General features: G+C 44.3%; 1 protein-coding gene across 1 annotated transcript in view; it reads left to right on the forward strand.

Moving 5' to 3' along the window:
• LOC118125153 (ephrin type-A receptor 7) overlaps positions 1-15,325 on the forward strand; it is a 136,327-nt gene extending 121,002 nt beyond the window's left edge. Inside the window, exons 10-18 of the mRNA XM_035183528.2 lie at positions 1,211-1,336; positions 2,998-3,183; positions 6,053-6,114; positions 6,617-6,733; positions 7,671-7,757; positions 8,135-8,287; positions 10,332-10,522; positions 10,624-10,788; positions 12,110-15,325. Coding sequence (XP_035039419.1) covers positions 1,211-1,336; positions 2,998-3,183; positions 6,053-6,114; positions 6,617-6,733; positions 7,671-7,757; positions 8,135-8,287; positions 10,332-10,522; positions 10,624-10,788; positions 12,110-12,224 — 1,202 coding nt within the window. The 3' untranslated portion in view covers positions 12,225-15,325. The remainder of the gene's footprint in view (positions 1-1,210; positions 1,337-2,997; positions 3,184-6,052; positions 6,115-6,616; positions 6,734-7,670; positions 7,758-8,134; positions 8,288-10,331; positions 10,523-10,623; positions 10,789-12,109) is intronic.
• Positions 15,326-16,117: the final 792 nt, after the last annotated feature.

Here is a 16,117-nt window from a genome sequence, read left to right on the forward strand (position 1 = left end):
CTTTAAAACCCTGTTGTGTGATCTTACAGGATATTAGTTTGTACTTCCTGGGCTACTCATCAACTGTCACATTGTGATTTGAGGACGTACAATCATATTATTTTTAGATTTCTTTATGCTGAGGTTCCAGACCTGTCATTTACTCGGGAGAACTCGCACGCAAACTCTAAAACTAACGACAAAGCAGCAGTCGAGCACCGTGGTGTCACTTTGAGGTTTCGCCGCCTCAGCGTTTTACTGTCTATTATGTCCTGTCCCAGTTTCTGACGGCAGATTATGTTGTGTTTGTGTGTTATTTTGCATAAGTGTGTTAGTGGGATAATACTTCTGAAGCATGCAGGAAAAGACAAAAGGCCTGGTGCAAGAGCCCTGTGATCTGAGTAAAGCCTTGTGGACCAAACCCAAAGTCACACTTGAGAACTTGGAGCTTATGATCTCAGTTCTTCTCTATTTTCTCTCCCTCTCTCTCGCAAGGTCAACACAAACAAAACCACGGAATTAGACAAGTTGTGAATCCATAAACGGAAGCATTTTGTTTATCTTTTTAAAGAGGAGAAAACTCATTTTAAACAGTTTAAATCAAAATCAGAAACTTGCCAGTGTGTTTACAGGCTTGTGTTTGGTTGTTATAACTGCAGATAACATGTCAGACTCAGATTTCTGCTGCGGGCCCGCGGTTAAAGTGGAGTTTGATGGCAGAAAATGTTTCAGCCATCTCACACATCAATGGCAGAACTCTGGGTATTGATTTCCGTCTCCGGATCAAAGAGCAGGAGCTTCTTCCCAGACACAACATTTTGGGTCTGAAATTTAACAACCACAGCCACAGAGAGAAATTCTTTGTTGGAGGAGGCAAAGCTACCAATTTCTCCGCTGACTGCAGCCTCAGTCGAGCACAAAGCGATGCCGACATGAAGAGTGTTTTGCTTTGTGCGGAGAGAGCACACCGCCGGGACCGCAGACATGTCTTTATACAAACAAAACAGCTGACTAGCTCGCTGTATTTATTTTTACCCGCACACACTTTAATGATATCTGAATCTAAGGGGGTTCTTTTTTTATCCATTTTGTGTATCATGTGGATTGTTGCTGCAGGGACTCCTTGTTTTCATCGTGTGTTCTTTTTATAAAGACAAGCCTTAACATCTTTAAATATCTTAAAGTTTTTCATGAAGGTTAATCTTTATTGTGTGTTTCTGCACCGTTGTAGTTAAGATCCCGACGCGAAGGACCTACATCGACCCGGAGACCTGTGAAGACCTGCTGCAGGCCGTCCACGCCTTCGCCAAGGAGCTGGACAACTCCAGCATCAAGATAGAGAGAATCATGCACACAGGTACGAGATTATACAGAGAAAGACTGATGCACTTCTCTCTTTTAAAAGTGCACTTCAGCAACACTGCCAAAACATCCAGGTGATTTTCCGTAGTGGGTGCAGATGTCAGTATTTTGAGTTTTCCAATATTTGGTGATGTGCAGCGTGGAGACAGTGCAACCGGGAGACAAAACAACACAAAGACTTTATACATTTACATCAGCAGGTACTCTAGGTGGTCTCACATGACTGAACTGCAGCAGAGAGTCTATCCAAAGTCTGCAGGCCAAATCAGGACTAATATCCGCAGGCTAACAAGCCCAAAGTCTCCTGGCTCTGGTGTATTTTCATCCGTTTTGGGCCAACACAGCCACAGTCAGCCTATCACAGGGCCAGCAAACATACAAAGACCTAACCCCAATTTGCATCTGCCTTTTTACCTTCAGAACCAGGATTCGAACCTCCGTGCTTCACCAGATTAAAAACAGAGATAATAAAAATCAAAGAAACAAAGATCAGGGTAACTGTAACTTCTAGTCTTTAGTTTGTGTCAGGTTCCCAAAGGACCCGAAGAATTCCAAACACTGGATCTTATATTTCAATATTATTTATTTGTTAGACACCACTGCTTGACAAAGGCCCACAGGTTTTTAACTCGCATGCAAAGTTCATAACAAAGGCTTTCTGTCATCCATCCTCGTGTTTATTTTTCAGATTTTAGAAAAGTTCCCTCCAGAGCAGACATTTTACAACCGTCTCCACCGGATGACAAGTGAAAAGTCTCCGTGTGCCCATTTTGACATTGAAGAACAATTTGAAGAGTAGTGGTTGTGGCTCAGATTGTACAGAGCAGGTCGACCACTCATCGGAAAGGTCGATGGTTCAATTTCCCAGTTTCTATGTCAAAGTGTACTTTTGCGAGACACTGAGTGGTTGTGCCATTTGTGTGAATGATAGACAATGTGGCTTTTATGAATGTGTGTGTAAATGAGATCTGTAATCTAAAACCCTTAGAAATGTGCTATATTTAAATGAATCCATTCAATATAATCACCATGTTTGGGATGTAAAAAACAATTAGTGAGGAGTTTATTCAACAATAACAAATTATGACTTTTTTCAGCCCAAATTGCAATAAAAGCTAAAATAATTCTCGCCCTGTTTTCACATTATGAGCAAAGGCAGCAAGCGGAGACGATCCACAGTTGCAGAAATCTTCACTCAGCGTGTCGCGAGACAAACCGGAGAAGCCACTTCACTCAGTTTGGAAACTTTGCCAAAAATTGATTCGGCTGTTTGATTTGCCTCGTATCTCGTTCCACAGTCTCACCTGCACCGAACCTAATCTCTCATCTCTCTTTGATCCCTTTGTATTTCACGTGTCTCTCTCTTTCTCTCTCTCTCACTCAGTCGTGTCTGTTCATTTGCGTCATCTTATTTTTCTCGTCCAATATGTTTGTATTTCTCTGCCCCCCCCCCCGCTTCACCTCTATTCATGTATTTCTTTTGATCTTTGTGCAGATATAACTCCATGTCATCAGTCTAACCTGTTTTTTTCCTCCACTCTTTCTGGTTGCTCCTTATACAGAAGAAGATTCGGGCCACGAGAAAAAAATGCATGTGGACAATAGAAGAAAAATCAATCGGGATCATGACCTCTATTTCTCTATCTCCCCCTACAGGTGACTTTGGGGAGGTGTGCCGTGGCTGCTTGAAGCTGCCCAGTAAGAGAGAGCTGCCAGTGGCCATAAAGACGTTAAGGGCCGGCTGCTCGGACAAACAGCGCCGCTCGTTCCTCAGCGAGGCCGGCATCCTGGGGCAGTTTGACCACTCCAACATCATCCGACTGGAAGGCGTCATCACCACCGGTAAGAAGGGGTGGGGGGGGCACAGAGGAGAACAAATCCTGGCCATCATAGGAGGAGTGGGAGAGTTTGACCACCTCCGGTATCAGAAAGGGGATTCATCCCTTTCATTGCTAGAGGAAAGTGAGCCGTAGGAAGAAGAAATAAGGGAATTGGAATTTCATTATTTCGGTATCACGGCTTCAGATGGGGTCATCACCTCTGGAGAGGGAAACCGGAGTTGGAGCAAAGGCGATGGATGGGATGGGGGATCGGAACGAGCACCGGGACGCTCCGACCACTTCAATATCACACACGTGGAGGGGGTCAGTGATCACAGCGGAGAGGGCAGGGACGGCAGGATGGTTGAGGAAGAGTTAGGACAGAGTCGGTGTGGATAGATGTCCGCTACCGGCAGACGAGCCACATCAAGGCCCATTTTCCGCTGACAGATAGCAATTGAGGTTCTTGAGTGAAAACGGGACGGAGGGAGGAAGAGGAAACAAACAAAAAAAAAAAGATTGTTGAAGGAGGGGGGGGACGGAGAAAAGAGACATGAGATACAGAGAAGATGAGGTAGAGGTTAATGGGAATGGAGGCAGGTGAAGGGAGAAGCTTTAAAGAGTTTGTGAAGTTTTTGTTACTGCCGGAATGATGCGCTGTGTGTGTGTGTGTGTGTGTGTGTGTGTGTGTGTGTGTGTGTGTGTGTGTGTGTGTGTGTGTGTGTGTGTGTGTGTGTGTGTGTGTGTGTGTGTGTGTGTGTGTGTGTGTGTGTGGCACAGTGCCCGAACACACTCTGTGCTCAGTAGGATGGCAGCAGATGTGCAGGGTACAGTAATTGGTGCTAGAGACCCAGCGGGGCCTTGAGATCCACTCCAATCTCTCCCACCACACACACACACACAGACAGACACACACACACACACACACCTCACATGAATGTTTTCCTCACACAAAAAGGTGATCCCATATGGTCGCTTCTTTTTCACTATTATTGACACACACACCTGCTTGCCTGCCTCACTTGGCATAAAATCACACATCCGTACAAACACACACACACACACACTATTTGACTACAAATCACCTGCTTTACATCACTTACCCCCCCACTTAGCCCACCTGCAAACAGCATCCTCCTCCTCCTCCTCCTCCTCCTAATCCCCACATGCTTTAATTCATTCAGGTCCACATGAGAAGTGAGTGTGTCCTCTTGCATTATCCAGCACTTGCTCCACCAACAGATTTCAGGAAATGAGATTAAAGGTCATGCAACAATGTGGTTTTGTGTCATTTAAGGAAGTATTTTGTCACCTCAGGGGAGAAACACACAGGAAGTGACCGACGTGATGTGTGATTTCACAAGGATGAAGCTCAGAGCTACATGTGATCAGATTTAATCAAATCTCCGAAATACCTTTATTTACAATGTTGAGTTTATATCTGTCTGATCTCAGGTGTTTGTATTTGTTTGAACTCTTTTCTTAATAGAAAATTAATGAACGACCACATCTCAGTCTTTGTGTGTTTCCACCATAGTCTGCATATAAAGATGGACGACATGACGTCTCCCCAAAAGTCAAGCCGCAGCGTCTTGATTGCCCCCTGGTGGCTGACTGCAGTATAGGACATATTACGGGTCATGTTAGTGGATGGGACATGGGCAAAACTAAAAAGTAAAAATGTACTTCATGCTATGAAGACAGCCTGATGCGTCATGATTGACAGCTGACACCTGTCAAGTGTAATTCTCATTGATGCAAAACAGCAGCGTTCCTATCTGGGGATATTTTGGTTTTATTTCTGCATAGAGGGAAGAAGTGGAAATGTGTTGTCCATCTTTCTTTACACATTTAGAAGATTACGAGTATGTATTTTTCTCGCTCTCTCCGTCAAACACATTCCCTCACTTTTCCCTCCCTCTACATTTCTGTCAGGATTTGCCAACTTACTCGACGTCTTCGAAAACACGACGTCTTCTTTAGCAGCGAACCGTGTGACACAAACGATCCGTGTTCGTAGCCTGTACGTGTCTGTCAGCCCAACACAGAGCGACGCCACTGATTCGCCCTCCGACTCCCACCAGTTACAAGACGGCTGGCGTATTACACGACGCCGTCCCTGTGCTGACTCACGGTTCTCGGGTGTCGTCGGTAACCTCTGCAAATAGCTTCGTGCCCAGGGGCCGTGTAATACATGCCAAACCATGAATTGTGTATATTATATTACAAAGTTAGCATTTTTCTAACACACGCCTGCACAGTTTGTGGGGATTTACAGCCCAGCGTATCTCAGGATATGTAATTTCAGATACTAAGTTGTTTACATATCTATCAAGCTGTTCCTGACAGTATCGCACTTCCATACTCCTCTCCTACTTTCTCCTTGTTTCCTCTTTCCTCCAACTGCTGCGCTCTTATTATCCTCCTCTGTGCACTTCATAGCACAGCGCTGGATTTCTGCCATCTGTGCCTGGGCACATTGTGTGTGTGTGTGTGTGTGTGTGTGGGTGCATGCATCTGTTGTGCACATGTGTAGTGTGTGTTGCCGTGCAAGCCTGGGCTGTTGGCTTGTGTGTGTGTGTGTGTGTTGTCGTGCACAGATCAGGTGTGTATGTGTGTGTGTGTGGGTCATTAAACTTGCTGAGACAGCCGGGGCAGCACACAGGTTCTCCTGGCTTCACCACAGTTCAGTGGGTGAAGAATGGCTTTGCACAATGTCTGCCGCGCTGCCAAGTGGACTGGACTCACTTTAATCTCTCCCTCCCGCCCCCTCCCTCCGTGTCTCTGTCTCTATTACCTCTCTCCATTTCTTTTTCTTCCCCCCTGTTCCCACAATTTTATCCCAATTTCAGCTGCTCACACACCCGACTCTCTTTCTTTTCTTTCTCCAGGTAACACCATGATGATCATAGTGGAGAGCATGTCGAACGGATCCTTAGATTCCTTCCTGAGGGTACGTTCTCTTTTATTTAAATTTTTTTTTGCATGTATCTTAAATTTAAATGCAGAATAAACCCTCATTATAATCTTCTGCTCTCATAAACAAGGTATTTTGTTGTAATAATCCTGAATTCCCTACTATTATGGCTCAGTCCTAGGGCAGCAATACTTGCTTATTACAGCAATAAGGGAAACGTAACGTAATTAACAGCACAAATGGAGTGTTTCAGCTCAGAGATGCTGTAAGCTGCTGTAAACTGTAATTGTGCCCCACTGCTCTGTGAACCACGGCGGCATGTTTTATAATGATATGAATTAATGGCCTGTTTGTTTTTATTCTCCAAATAAAGGGATTCAGCTCAGTGAGCACAACATTGTGCCGTACTAACAGATGTGTTCCCTGTTTAGTTTTTTTCAATCTCTGTATTCTATACGCTTCTTTCCTCCATCATTTTCTCCCTCTCCTTTCATTTCTAATCTCCTTCCTCCCTTTCTCTCCCCCCCGATGACTCCAGAAACACGAAGGCCAGCTGAGTGTAATGCAGCTGATGGATATACTGACCGGGGTGGCATCAGGGATGAAGTACCTCACCGAAATGGGCTTCGTCCACAAACGGCTGGCCGCACACAAGGTGAGGGAGCAGGTGGGAGGAGATGATGGAGGAGAGGGTGCAGCGTGATGTATATGTCTCGGGCTATTGCACGGATTTCGCAGGTGGGTTATCGCAGGAACGCAATTTGTCCTCGTCTGCAAACATCTTCGACAATCACTCAGCTGCAGGATTTTATTTGAGGAACGAGTGAAACTGAGTGAAGTTTGAAAATGACAAGACAAAGCTGTCAAAACCGTTTTGTCACACTCAGGTTTCACCGGGTGAGTTTGAGTTTTTTTTTTTTTCTTCCTAAAGGAGCCCATCTGTCAAACTGCAAATGCACTGATCACGTTGTGGAAAGACCATTTGTTCTCACAAACAATCAGTCAGGCCCCTGGTGCAATAAGAGCTTTGCCCAACTGGGTGCTGACATCGCAGGCTGCGTCCCCACCACTGCATTTTCATTTGAAAGGGCATCAACTCTGCAACTCTGCTCCGGACACGCCTGGCGTCCACACTCCTCCAGAGTTTAAGAGTGGTATGAAAACACTGCTGACCCTGTCTTAAAACTTGAAAACTCGAAGGCCACGTTTTAGTCTGGACGGTCAGAAACGTAGATGTTAGGAAACCATGACGTAGAAACTCACGACAGATCTTTCTGGTCACGACGTAACCTTCGCTGACTCGTCCGGCTGCTATCACGTGACCCTTTACCAGAAGAAAACAACCGGCATCAGCCTCGGCCTCCGGTGTAGAGCGCTGTTGTCTTAGCCAACAGATGTTGTGCAGTTAAATTCTAGATTTTACAACGACACAACTGTTTACATGTGTAGGAGACGACGCTTCAGGTGAACACGTGCCCAGTTTACGTGACTGGACCTTTTCAGGCGTGTTTTTAAACAAAAACGTCAAAGTATGGATATAGCCGACAGCTGTTTATCCTCCGAATATAACCAGTTTGTTTCCTCCACCTCAGGTGCTGGTGAACGCCAACCTGAACTGCAAGGTGTCCGGCTTCAGACCTCTACAGGAGGACAAGATAGAGGCCATCTACACCACACTGGTAAGAGGAAATAAATGTGAAAGCCTATGTTTTATTCTGCAGCCAGGATGTAAACTTTAACTTCCCTAATTAATGAACCTCAGTGTGGTACAAAGCCAGTTGGCATGGAGTTTGTGCATGTAGCGGTTTTATTTTTAATGAGCCTCGGACCAAATGAGTTCTAACACGTGTCATGTTAGGTTCAGTTGAAGTCATATAATTAAGACTTGTTTCCGTGGATATTTTTGGTTTCCTCTCCGGCTAAACCCACTTTTCCGAGAGACTCTTTTCATCTCGTGAAAAATGTTACTGCAGCTTTTCAAAGTCGGTATTAGAGCTTTACATTTTCTCCACGTCCTTGTGCTCCGTGTCTTACCTTCTCCTCCTCTGTCCGCCAGCACGGAGGGAAGAGCGTGGTGCTGTGGACCGCTCCGGAGGCCATCCAGTACCACCGCTTCTCCTCCGCCTCAGATGTCTGGAGCTTTGGCATCGTCATGTGGGAGGTCATGTCCTACGGAGAGAGACCCTACTGGGATATGGGCAACCAGGATGTGAGTTGGGAAGGGAGATGGGGACACAGATTGGAGGGTTGCTTTGTATTAATCTCTCTCAGCTATTCTCTCTATTCCTCTCTCCCCATTTTTATTCCAATATCTGCACTTCACCAGCCTCCCTCGCTCTTTCACCTCCCCCGGAGTCGCTTTATCAATGAACTCTGTATCCACGCCGAGCTCGGATCTTATTAAAAGAGAGTCAAGAAGCCGCAGTACCTCTGAAAGCCTTTCCAGGGCCTAAGTCCCCCTTTTTAAGTCTGCATCAGCTCCGTGACCAATCCTGTTTCCTTGTAAGGACGCGTTGACCCCCTTCCAGTGGCCCCCACCGGTCCCCGAGTGCCTTCCTGCTCTTAAAAGTGCTGAAAATCCCTTCTGGGGAAAAAACTCAAATAAATCTGCCTCTTTCAGGAAATGTAAAGCGCTCGCTGTTTGAGGGGCGGAGGAGATTGTTCAGTCGATTGGATCCTGACGCTTGTCACTCGCAACCTGTTATTTCCAAGTCGCTGTGGGTGGGTGGGTTCTCTGCTGTCGTCACTCGTACCTTTTTGTCCTTCAATAAACCCAAAAAGGTTTTAACTCAGCTCTTGAAGGAAGTCAGAGGAGAGAGGGAGAGAGCAGGTATTCTTTGTAGTGTTATTTAACGTTAAATATATTTTTTAAAGCGCTCATTTTAAGAGTTATTATTGTTCGCCATGTCCGAAAGCTTCAATGCTAATGCCCTCTCAAGTGATTGTCACCAGAAAATAATGCGTACACTTTATGCAGGTGGGCGCATGGTTAGAAAGCAACGGATTATTAGAATGTTTCATTTTTTTAATGTCCAAAAATTAATATGCATGAGTTATTCAGCAGGCAGAAGAATAGGGAGCTTTTTAAAGACAGTTTTTTCCCTGCTGCCCTTTCACAAAGCAGAAGGAAAGTTTCCGCTCGGCCTCGTCCTCCGTGTTATCAAACTTTCCAATTGAAGGGGCAGAGGTCAAGCTTGTAGAGCGCCGGGAATATTAATCCATTTTAAATTGATACATTATATCATAACGGAATTGTCGCTCGGGCGCGTCCACCTGTGATCCGTCGTGGCCTTTATGCACCGGCTTTGATTAAATGCAAAATGTCAAACGCTGAAAAGCATTTTGTGAATGCTCTTTAGCGAGATGGCAGCTTAAGGGGGCTGAGAGGACGGTGGAGTGGGGCACAGGGTGAGGCGGCTGGTGGGCTGAGGTAAGAGCGAGCGTTTTAGGAAATAACGCCGCTGATGGACGTCGTCTTTGTGATCACGCTCCAACTTGATTTCCTCCTCGGACGGTGTTTTCTGCGAGTAATTCAGGAGAAGGATGTATTGCACGTCCCTAGATTTAGGCTTCGGAGGAAATCTCTGGTGAGCTGTTATAGTGAATGGTTTTAGAATGAGGGGACAACATTAGTCTGATGGAGGAACACGTCTGCAGGGAGGCTCTCCTGCTCTGATGTGTGAATACAGGGAGGTTTCACAGGACTAAATGAAAATGCTGAATGGAGACAGATCATTTCCTAAGACTCATAGTTTAGGCGCAGGAATTGTAAGAAAATACTGGATTTTTATTGTTTCTCTTCTGTTTTAAACCGTTTTTAATTCACAGGTTTACAACATAATGTATAATAGGAAATTTAAAATATCACATAGGTCCATATCAGTATGAAAATAACAGAAAACAAATGACAAAATACAGAAAAATATTAAAGGGTGTGGATACACTGCACATGTCAGTAATCTGGGAAAACAAAGACCAACATGCGAGTCAGGGACATGGAGACACTGCAGTTTGTGCCGAACTCTTTGCTCCACACATTTGTTCCAGTTTTTCCAAAAACAAGACGTTAGTGTCTTATTCATTGTTTGTGGTGTAATTGGTGAGAAAAGAAAATTATCATTCAGCACTTCCCTACATTATTCACTCCCCCCCCATCCTTTGCTGAGGCATTTATCCACTTATCATGTAAATACTTGGAAAATCACTTATTCTGAAAATGTCTAACCTGATATTGATTGTGTTTCCTCCTGTAGGTGATAAAGGCCATCGAGGACGGCTTCAGGCTGCCGGCTCCAGTTAGCTGTCCTCCACATCTCCATCAGCTGATGCTGGACTGTTGGCAGAAGGAGAGGACGGAGCGGCCCAGCTTCAGCCAGATCCACTCGGCCCTCAGCAAGAGCATTCGCTCCCCCGACGGCATCGGTTCCTCCACCCTGGCACGCAGGTATGGTTCGGTGATACGCTACAGCTGGCCTCAGTAAATGGACATTTATCTCTATAAATCTATATCTCTGAGCACTCAACCCCTGTTTCTGCGTCTTTCAGGACCCTCAGTTCATCCATTACATTAGCAGAAAGACCTCTCCCCTCCTTCCCGTCCTTTAACTCAGTGGGAGAGTGGCTGGACGCAGTGGACATGGGACGCTACAAGGACAATTTCACTGCGGCGGGATACTGCTACTTGGAGTCTGTGGCACGAATGACTGTACAGTAAGTAGCTCTTTATAAAACACTGTGTGTGTGACCTTTTAGTTCCTGTGGTAAAGAGAGACGTCAAGTGAGTGAATAAGAAAAGATGGAGATGGAGGCGCTGCAGAAAGGCTATGACTAAATAAATACTTGCATTGGATAATTAAAGAGGCTGAACACGGATCTAAAGAAATAACTGATGAGCAAATCATTTCTGAGCTCATGTTTTTAAAAGCAAAAATCTAAAATATTCTCTCGCTCCAGTTTCTCAGCTGTGAGAAATAACAGCTTTCTTCTTATGTAATAATTGATTTAATGTGTTTTGAGTTTTAGACGTTTACCGAGGATTGAAATTAAAACATTTTGCGACATCACCATGAGCTTTAGGAAATTAAACAAAGAATCTATCACCATATAGTTGATTTAGAAAAAATACTAAATATAATTAGTGTCTCAGAGACACTTGTATTACTATTCTTATCCTCTCGCTGTAACTGACAGATAAAGATGTTTTATATGTCAACTTTTTTCTGAATTTCCGATTTCTGGATAAAAGTTATAATTTACTTGACATTCAAGTTATTTTTATGCTTTTAAGTTTGTTCACTTTACTTTAATGTGTCATGAAGCTTTTTGTGGAAGTAAAAGAAACAAAGTCCTGAAATAACTTGTTTACATTCCTGGATTCCTAGTTTTTTTTTATTCTGTAGCGATAATAAGTTATTACATTATTATAACATTGCATATGAAATTTAACAGAGCAATAAATGTAAAACCTTTCCACTGTGAAACTTGCTGCTCCAGTCTTGTTTCTAAAGTTGACTGGAGTTTATCTCCCGGTTTGACTTTATCTGAATCGGGCTTGAATTGGTCAAACAGAACTATCTAATGACAGAAACTATCTCAGAGATTTTTTGCTTTATAAATTTGTGTATTTTGACTGTTTTAGTTTGGTCTATGTGCCCTCTGCTAACATGGAGGAGGCAGAATTTATTACCTATACTGCAGCCAGCCACCAGAGGGCAATCATGATAATTTGGCTTCACTCTCTGGGAGCTGTCACGTCTTTAAAAAGATAAAAACGGACAGTAGCTCATAGTCTGTGTAAATCTATTTCCTCAGTCAGCTTCAGTGGGCGGTCCTCAGTCTGAAGAGCGTGATGAGAGTTGTTGGCTCGTCTGCTCACGTTGCCACAGCGACGTGAGCGGACGAGCCAAGTTCTTGAGCGATGATCTGAGCATCAAATTATTTGAAGTCACTAACTCCTGCCGACGACATAAGAGCCCAATAAATTTCACATCCCCTTCAACTTATCGGTGTAAATCTCGGTGTGTGTCCACAGAGACGTCCTGAGCCTGGGCATCACTTCCCTGGAGCACCAGAAGCTGATACTGGCGGCCATCCAGACCCTCAGAGCCCAGGTCATCCAGATGCACGGCCGCGGTGTGCAGGTCTGACGGAACGGCCGACGTGATGAAGTCTCACGCTGCTGCTGCTGCTGCAGACGGATGAGGAGGCAGAGGAAGAGAGAGAGAGCGAGAGAGAGAGAAGGAGAGAGAGAGAGAGAGAGAGAGCTCTTCCAGACTAACGGAAAGATGAGCAGATCTTTCAGCCACTCCTCTATTTACTCCTCCTCCCCACACTTCCTCATGCCTTCCTTGATAACCTTCCTTCCTTATTTTATTACCATTTTTTTAAATGAACCCCCCTTCCCCCTGCTGGAGACGAGCGGTATTCCTGTTGCGACGGAGGAGTGGGCAGCAGAGGAGTGATGTCATGTGACTTTTTTTTTCCCGTGTGTGACCTCTATCTGCACTTTGACCTTCAATAACTGTGTCAGCTCTGTCTCGCCGGTTTGCGGATCAGTGCGTCAAAATCAAACGGGACGCCGTCTCCAGCGGGACGAGGGGGGGGGGGCTCTGGTCTGGAGCTGACCTCCGAGCTGCGGCAGGAGGCAGAGATTTATTACGCTGCAAACGCACCAGTTGTCAAAGAAACACAATTCTTGGGGGGGTGGGTGGAAGTTTCCCTTTACACAGGACATCGATTCACCCAAAAAACAATATATGAACTATTCTACAGGCCTTGGATCAAATGACGCTCTCCTCAGACGTGACACAGCTAAACCCACATCAGACTTATTTACCGTGACGACGCAGAATCATACGATTAAAGGGACATTTCTGGATATTCAACGTGGCTGGAATGTAAACCTGTGGTTTCGGACCGAGCTGTCCCGTGTTAGGTTTAGAAGAGGTTGGATGGACGAACAGTTCTGTGTCGAGCTGTATACAGTATTTAACGTGTGATGAAGGTGAACAGAGCGACGGTAAGTTGTGGGCGGTGATTTTCTGGACTTTCAGGAATATCAGCCCCTCGTTTCTTCTTTTTTCTCTTTGGGGCCACAAACGCTGCAAAGATCCGCTTGTAAAGCAAAGGGAATAAAACGAGTTTGATTTGTTCAGTCATTCGTTTTACGTCGCCATCTCTTTCGCTTCCCTTTTGCATCGTTTCTTTATTCCCTCCGTCTCTCTCTCTCCTCCGCTGTGCTCTCCATTCGTTCTTTCTTCTAATTCCCCCGTTGGCCTCACCCCCCCCTACAAAGGCTTCTCACCACCACGTCTAATCCTCTGTACAGAACTCAGGCCAACTCTGGAAGATGGCGTCCATTCAGTTATTTATCCGTATTTATTTATGTTTACGGACTTTGAGGCGAACCTCCGCTGCACCAGAGGTCAAGAGGGTTTATTTAACTTAAAGTATTTAACAAAAAAAAAGTATTGTTGAGCAATGTCTCGTCGTTTTGTTTCCGTTTGATTTGTTGTTTGATTTATTTACATGATGAGCGTGAACAGATCGGTTGTTTTTACAGGAAGTGACGGGAACACTGGAGGATTTCAAACCGTCTGCACACAGTAGCTGTGTCCCAATTCAATGACGCACCTTCGTGGGCCGCGTTGACCGAAACGTGAAAAGAACCGGTTTTGTCTACGAAGGATTTTCTGTGATCAGTCACCAGCTTGTCCCATCAGCGGTAACCGCTGTTGCCTAGCAACAGAGCTGCACATGGGCCCGGCAAGAACCTTTTAATGCTCCTCGTTTTTTAAAAAATGCGTAATGTTACCTGTTCGGTTGGTTTAAGTCCAATACTTTCATTTTAAAAGTGTGAGCATTTGACACAGGCCAGAGTATACCCCAGGGGATAAACTGTTTTGATGTTGTTATCAGTGTTTAACTTTGAACATTTATATTGTAGCGAGGACTTGCTAGTCTTAGAAGTTGAAGTTTCAGGACGTAGTAATCTTTGATCTTTGCGGAAGTCTAATATTTTTTCAGTTTTTCTGGTTGAAGTAATAAAAGTCTATGTTTTAGAGCTTTAAGATTTAAGTCAGTTAGCTTTCTCACTTTACTTACCTGACAAAGCTGAACCCCCAATAAAATGTTGAAAAATTAAGTAATTCTTGTGTATATCACTCAACACTACTGATATCATGGGGGTATAATCTGGCCTGAGGGGTATGAATTGGCCTAGGCCATAATATACCCGGGGTATAATCTAGCCTAGGCCCCTTTAACCCCAGGTATAGTCCGGACTGGGGGTATACTATGGCCTGTTACACCGGGATTGAGGATTCGCCCGTTGAAGCCTTCGTAGTTTGGGGATCGTTCACGATGGCGAAGGAGGCGGAGCCTGAATTGGGACACAGCTCGTACCTATGTATTCTTCCAGATCCACTCTCATTGGATTTGCTGTATACATCACAGTGTGTAGTGTGGATACAGTATCACAGAATGTCATTGAGATGCTATTTTCTTTCTTTGTTGCTGTCGGATTATCATAGTTTTATGTTGCTGTTTCTCTGCCGCTCTGCCGCTCTACGTGGTTGCACTCTTGAACTCCCAGAATCCTCTCTGTACAGTGTTCGGCCCCTCGCCTTTTCTGTCCTATTTAAATACAGGCGGTTTGAAGGAAGAAGTTTATCGGGGCATTGTTTGATTTTTCACAGTTTCACACTCGAGCGTACGAAATTTTTTTGACCGATTATTGTCTGGTCTGGTTTGTATTTGGTACAAGATGAGTTTTAGTCCTTATTGACGTTATCACACACATGTTAACATATCTGGAAAACACTCGGTTGGTCCCTTTACACAACACAACAAACACACACACACACACAAAATCACGAACAAACAACAGACGACCTCGTCACCACGATGAATGAAACTCGAATCTTCCCCCCCCCCCTCTCTATCCCCGCCTCTGTTACTGTAACCGTTATGTTTAATACTGTAAATATGTATTTGAAAATGCGAAATCTATTTTTATAATTTGTTTGAAGAACAACGTGTTGGATATGATATCTTGCTCACTGTGTAAGGGTTTTGTTTGTTTGAATTTTAGGGCCATAGCTGAGAAAACACTGGTGTTTGGAATATAAAAACTGAAAAGTTCCTTTTTTTGTTCTTTTGTTAGTTTTTTCGATGATTTTTACTTGTTAGAAGAAAATCTGATGGCTGTTGCAATATTGAAACGTGTTATTAAAAAATTACAATACAAGCCGATGTTACATATGTCTTCTATTTCTGAAGTGAAAGAATGGAAAGTGTTTGACTGAAACTCGTCTACTCAATGGATTGCTCACTGTAAAATGATATCGTGCAGTTTATATTTTTGCTGTAGGTTTTCTTGTTAGTTTTCATGTAAGTGCAGGAATGTGCAAATATCCTCAGTATTTTATTTTTCCTGCTGTGCCCAGAGTACAGTGTTTTACATTGATTTATATAGTGTGTAATAACTGCTGAGTAGTGTTTATGCATGTGTGTGCTTGGTTTTGGGTAAAGTTAAAATAGTTTTGAATCAATTGAGTCAAAGGTTTCATGAGTGTAGCTTGAATTCTGGTTTTGTTTTTGTTTTTACTGTAACTCTTCGGAATTCTTTTATCACTATTAGCAACATGAGGAGCTGGTTTTATGCCTCGTTCCCCATTTTATTAGCTTGCACTAGGACTAGCTGGTTTCACCATATTCTGCTAATCGACTGTTGGTCTTTCTGTGACGTTTTCAGTGTTAGAAAAGAGTAAAAGAGTCACCTCGTCACTTTTAACAAAAACTCCACAGTCTGCATGACCACATTTCCCAGTTTGAACTCAGCGTCAGGCCTCAGGAAACCGGTCGTAGCGACACCGAGCAGCTCGGCAGTAAAGGTGGACGGGCTCTGAAAGATGAACTCTCCCAATTATCCGTCCGCCCTTTAACTTCCCTTCTGGTGCAGAGAAACGAAGCGTCGGCCTCGTCTCTCGCTCCTCGAGGCCGTCTCACGCACTTATCTGTGTGTTCGGAGGTTAATGCC

The sequence above is a fragment of the Hippoglossus stenolepis genome, chromosome 17 (assembly GCF_022539355.2).
Source record: "Hippoglossus stenolepis isolate QCI-W04-F060 chromosome 17, HSTE1.2, whole genome shotgun sequence".
NCBI classification, from domain to species: Eukaryota; Metazoa; Chordata; class Actinopteri; order Pleuronectiformes; family Pleuronectidae; genus Hippoglossus; species Hippoglossus stenolepis.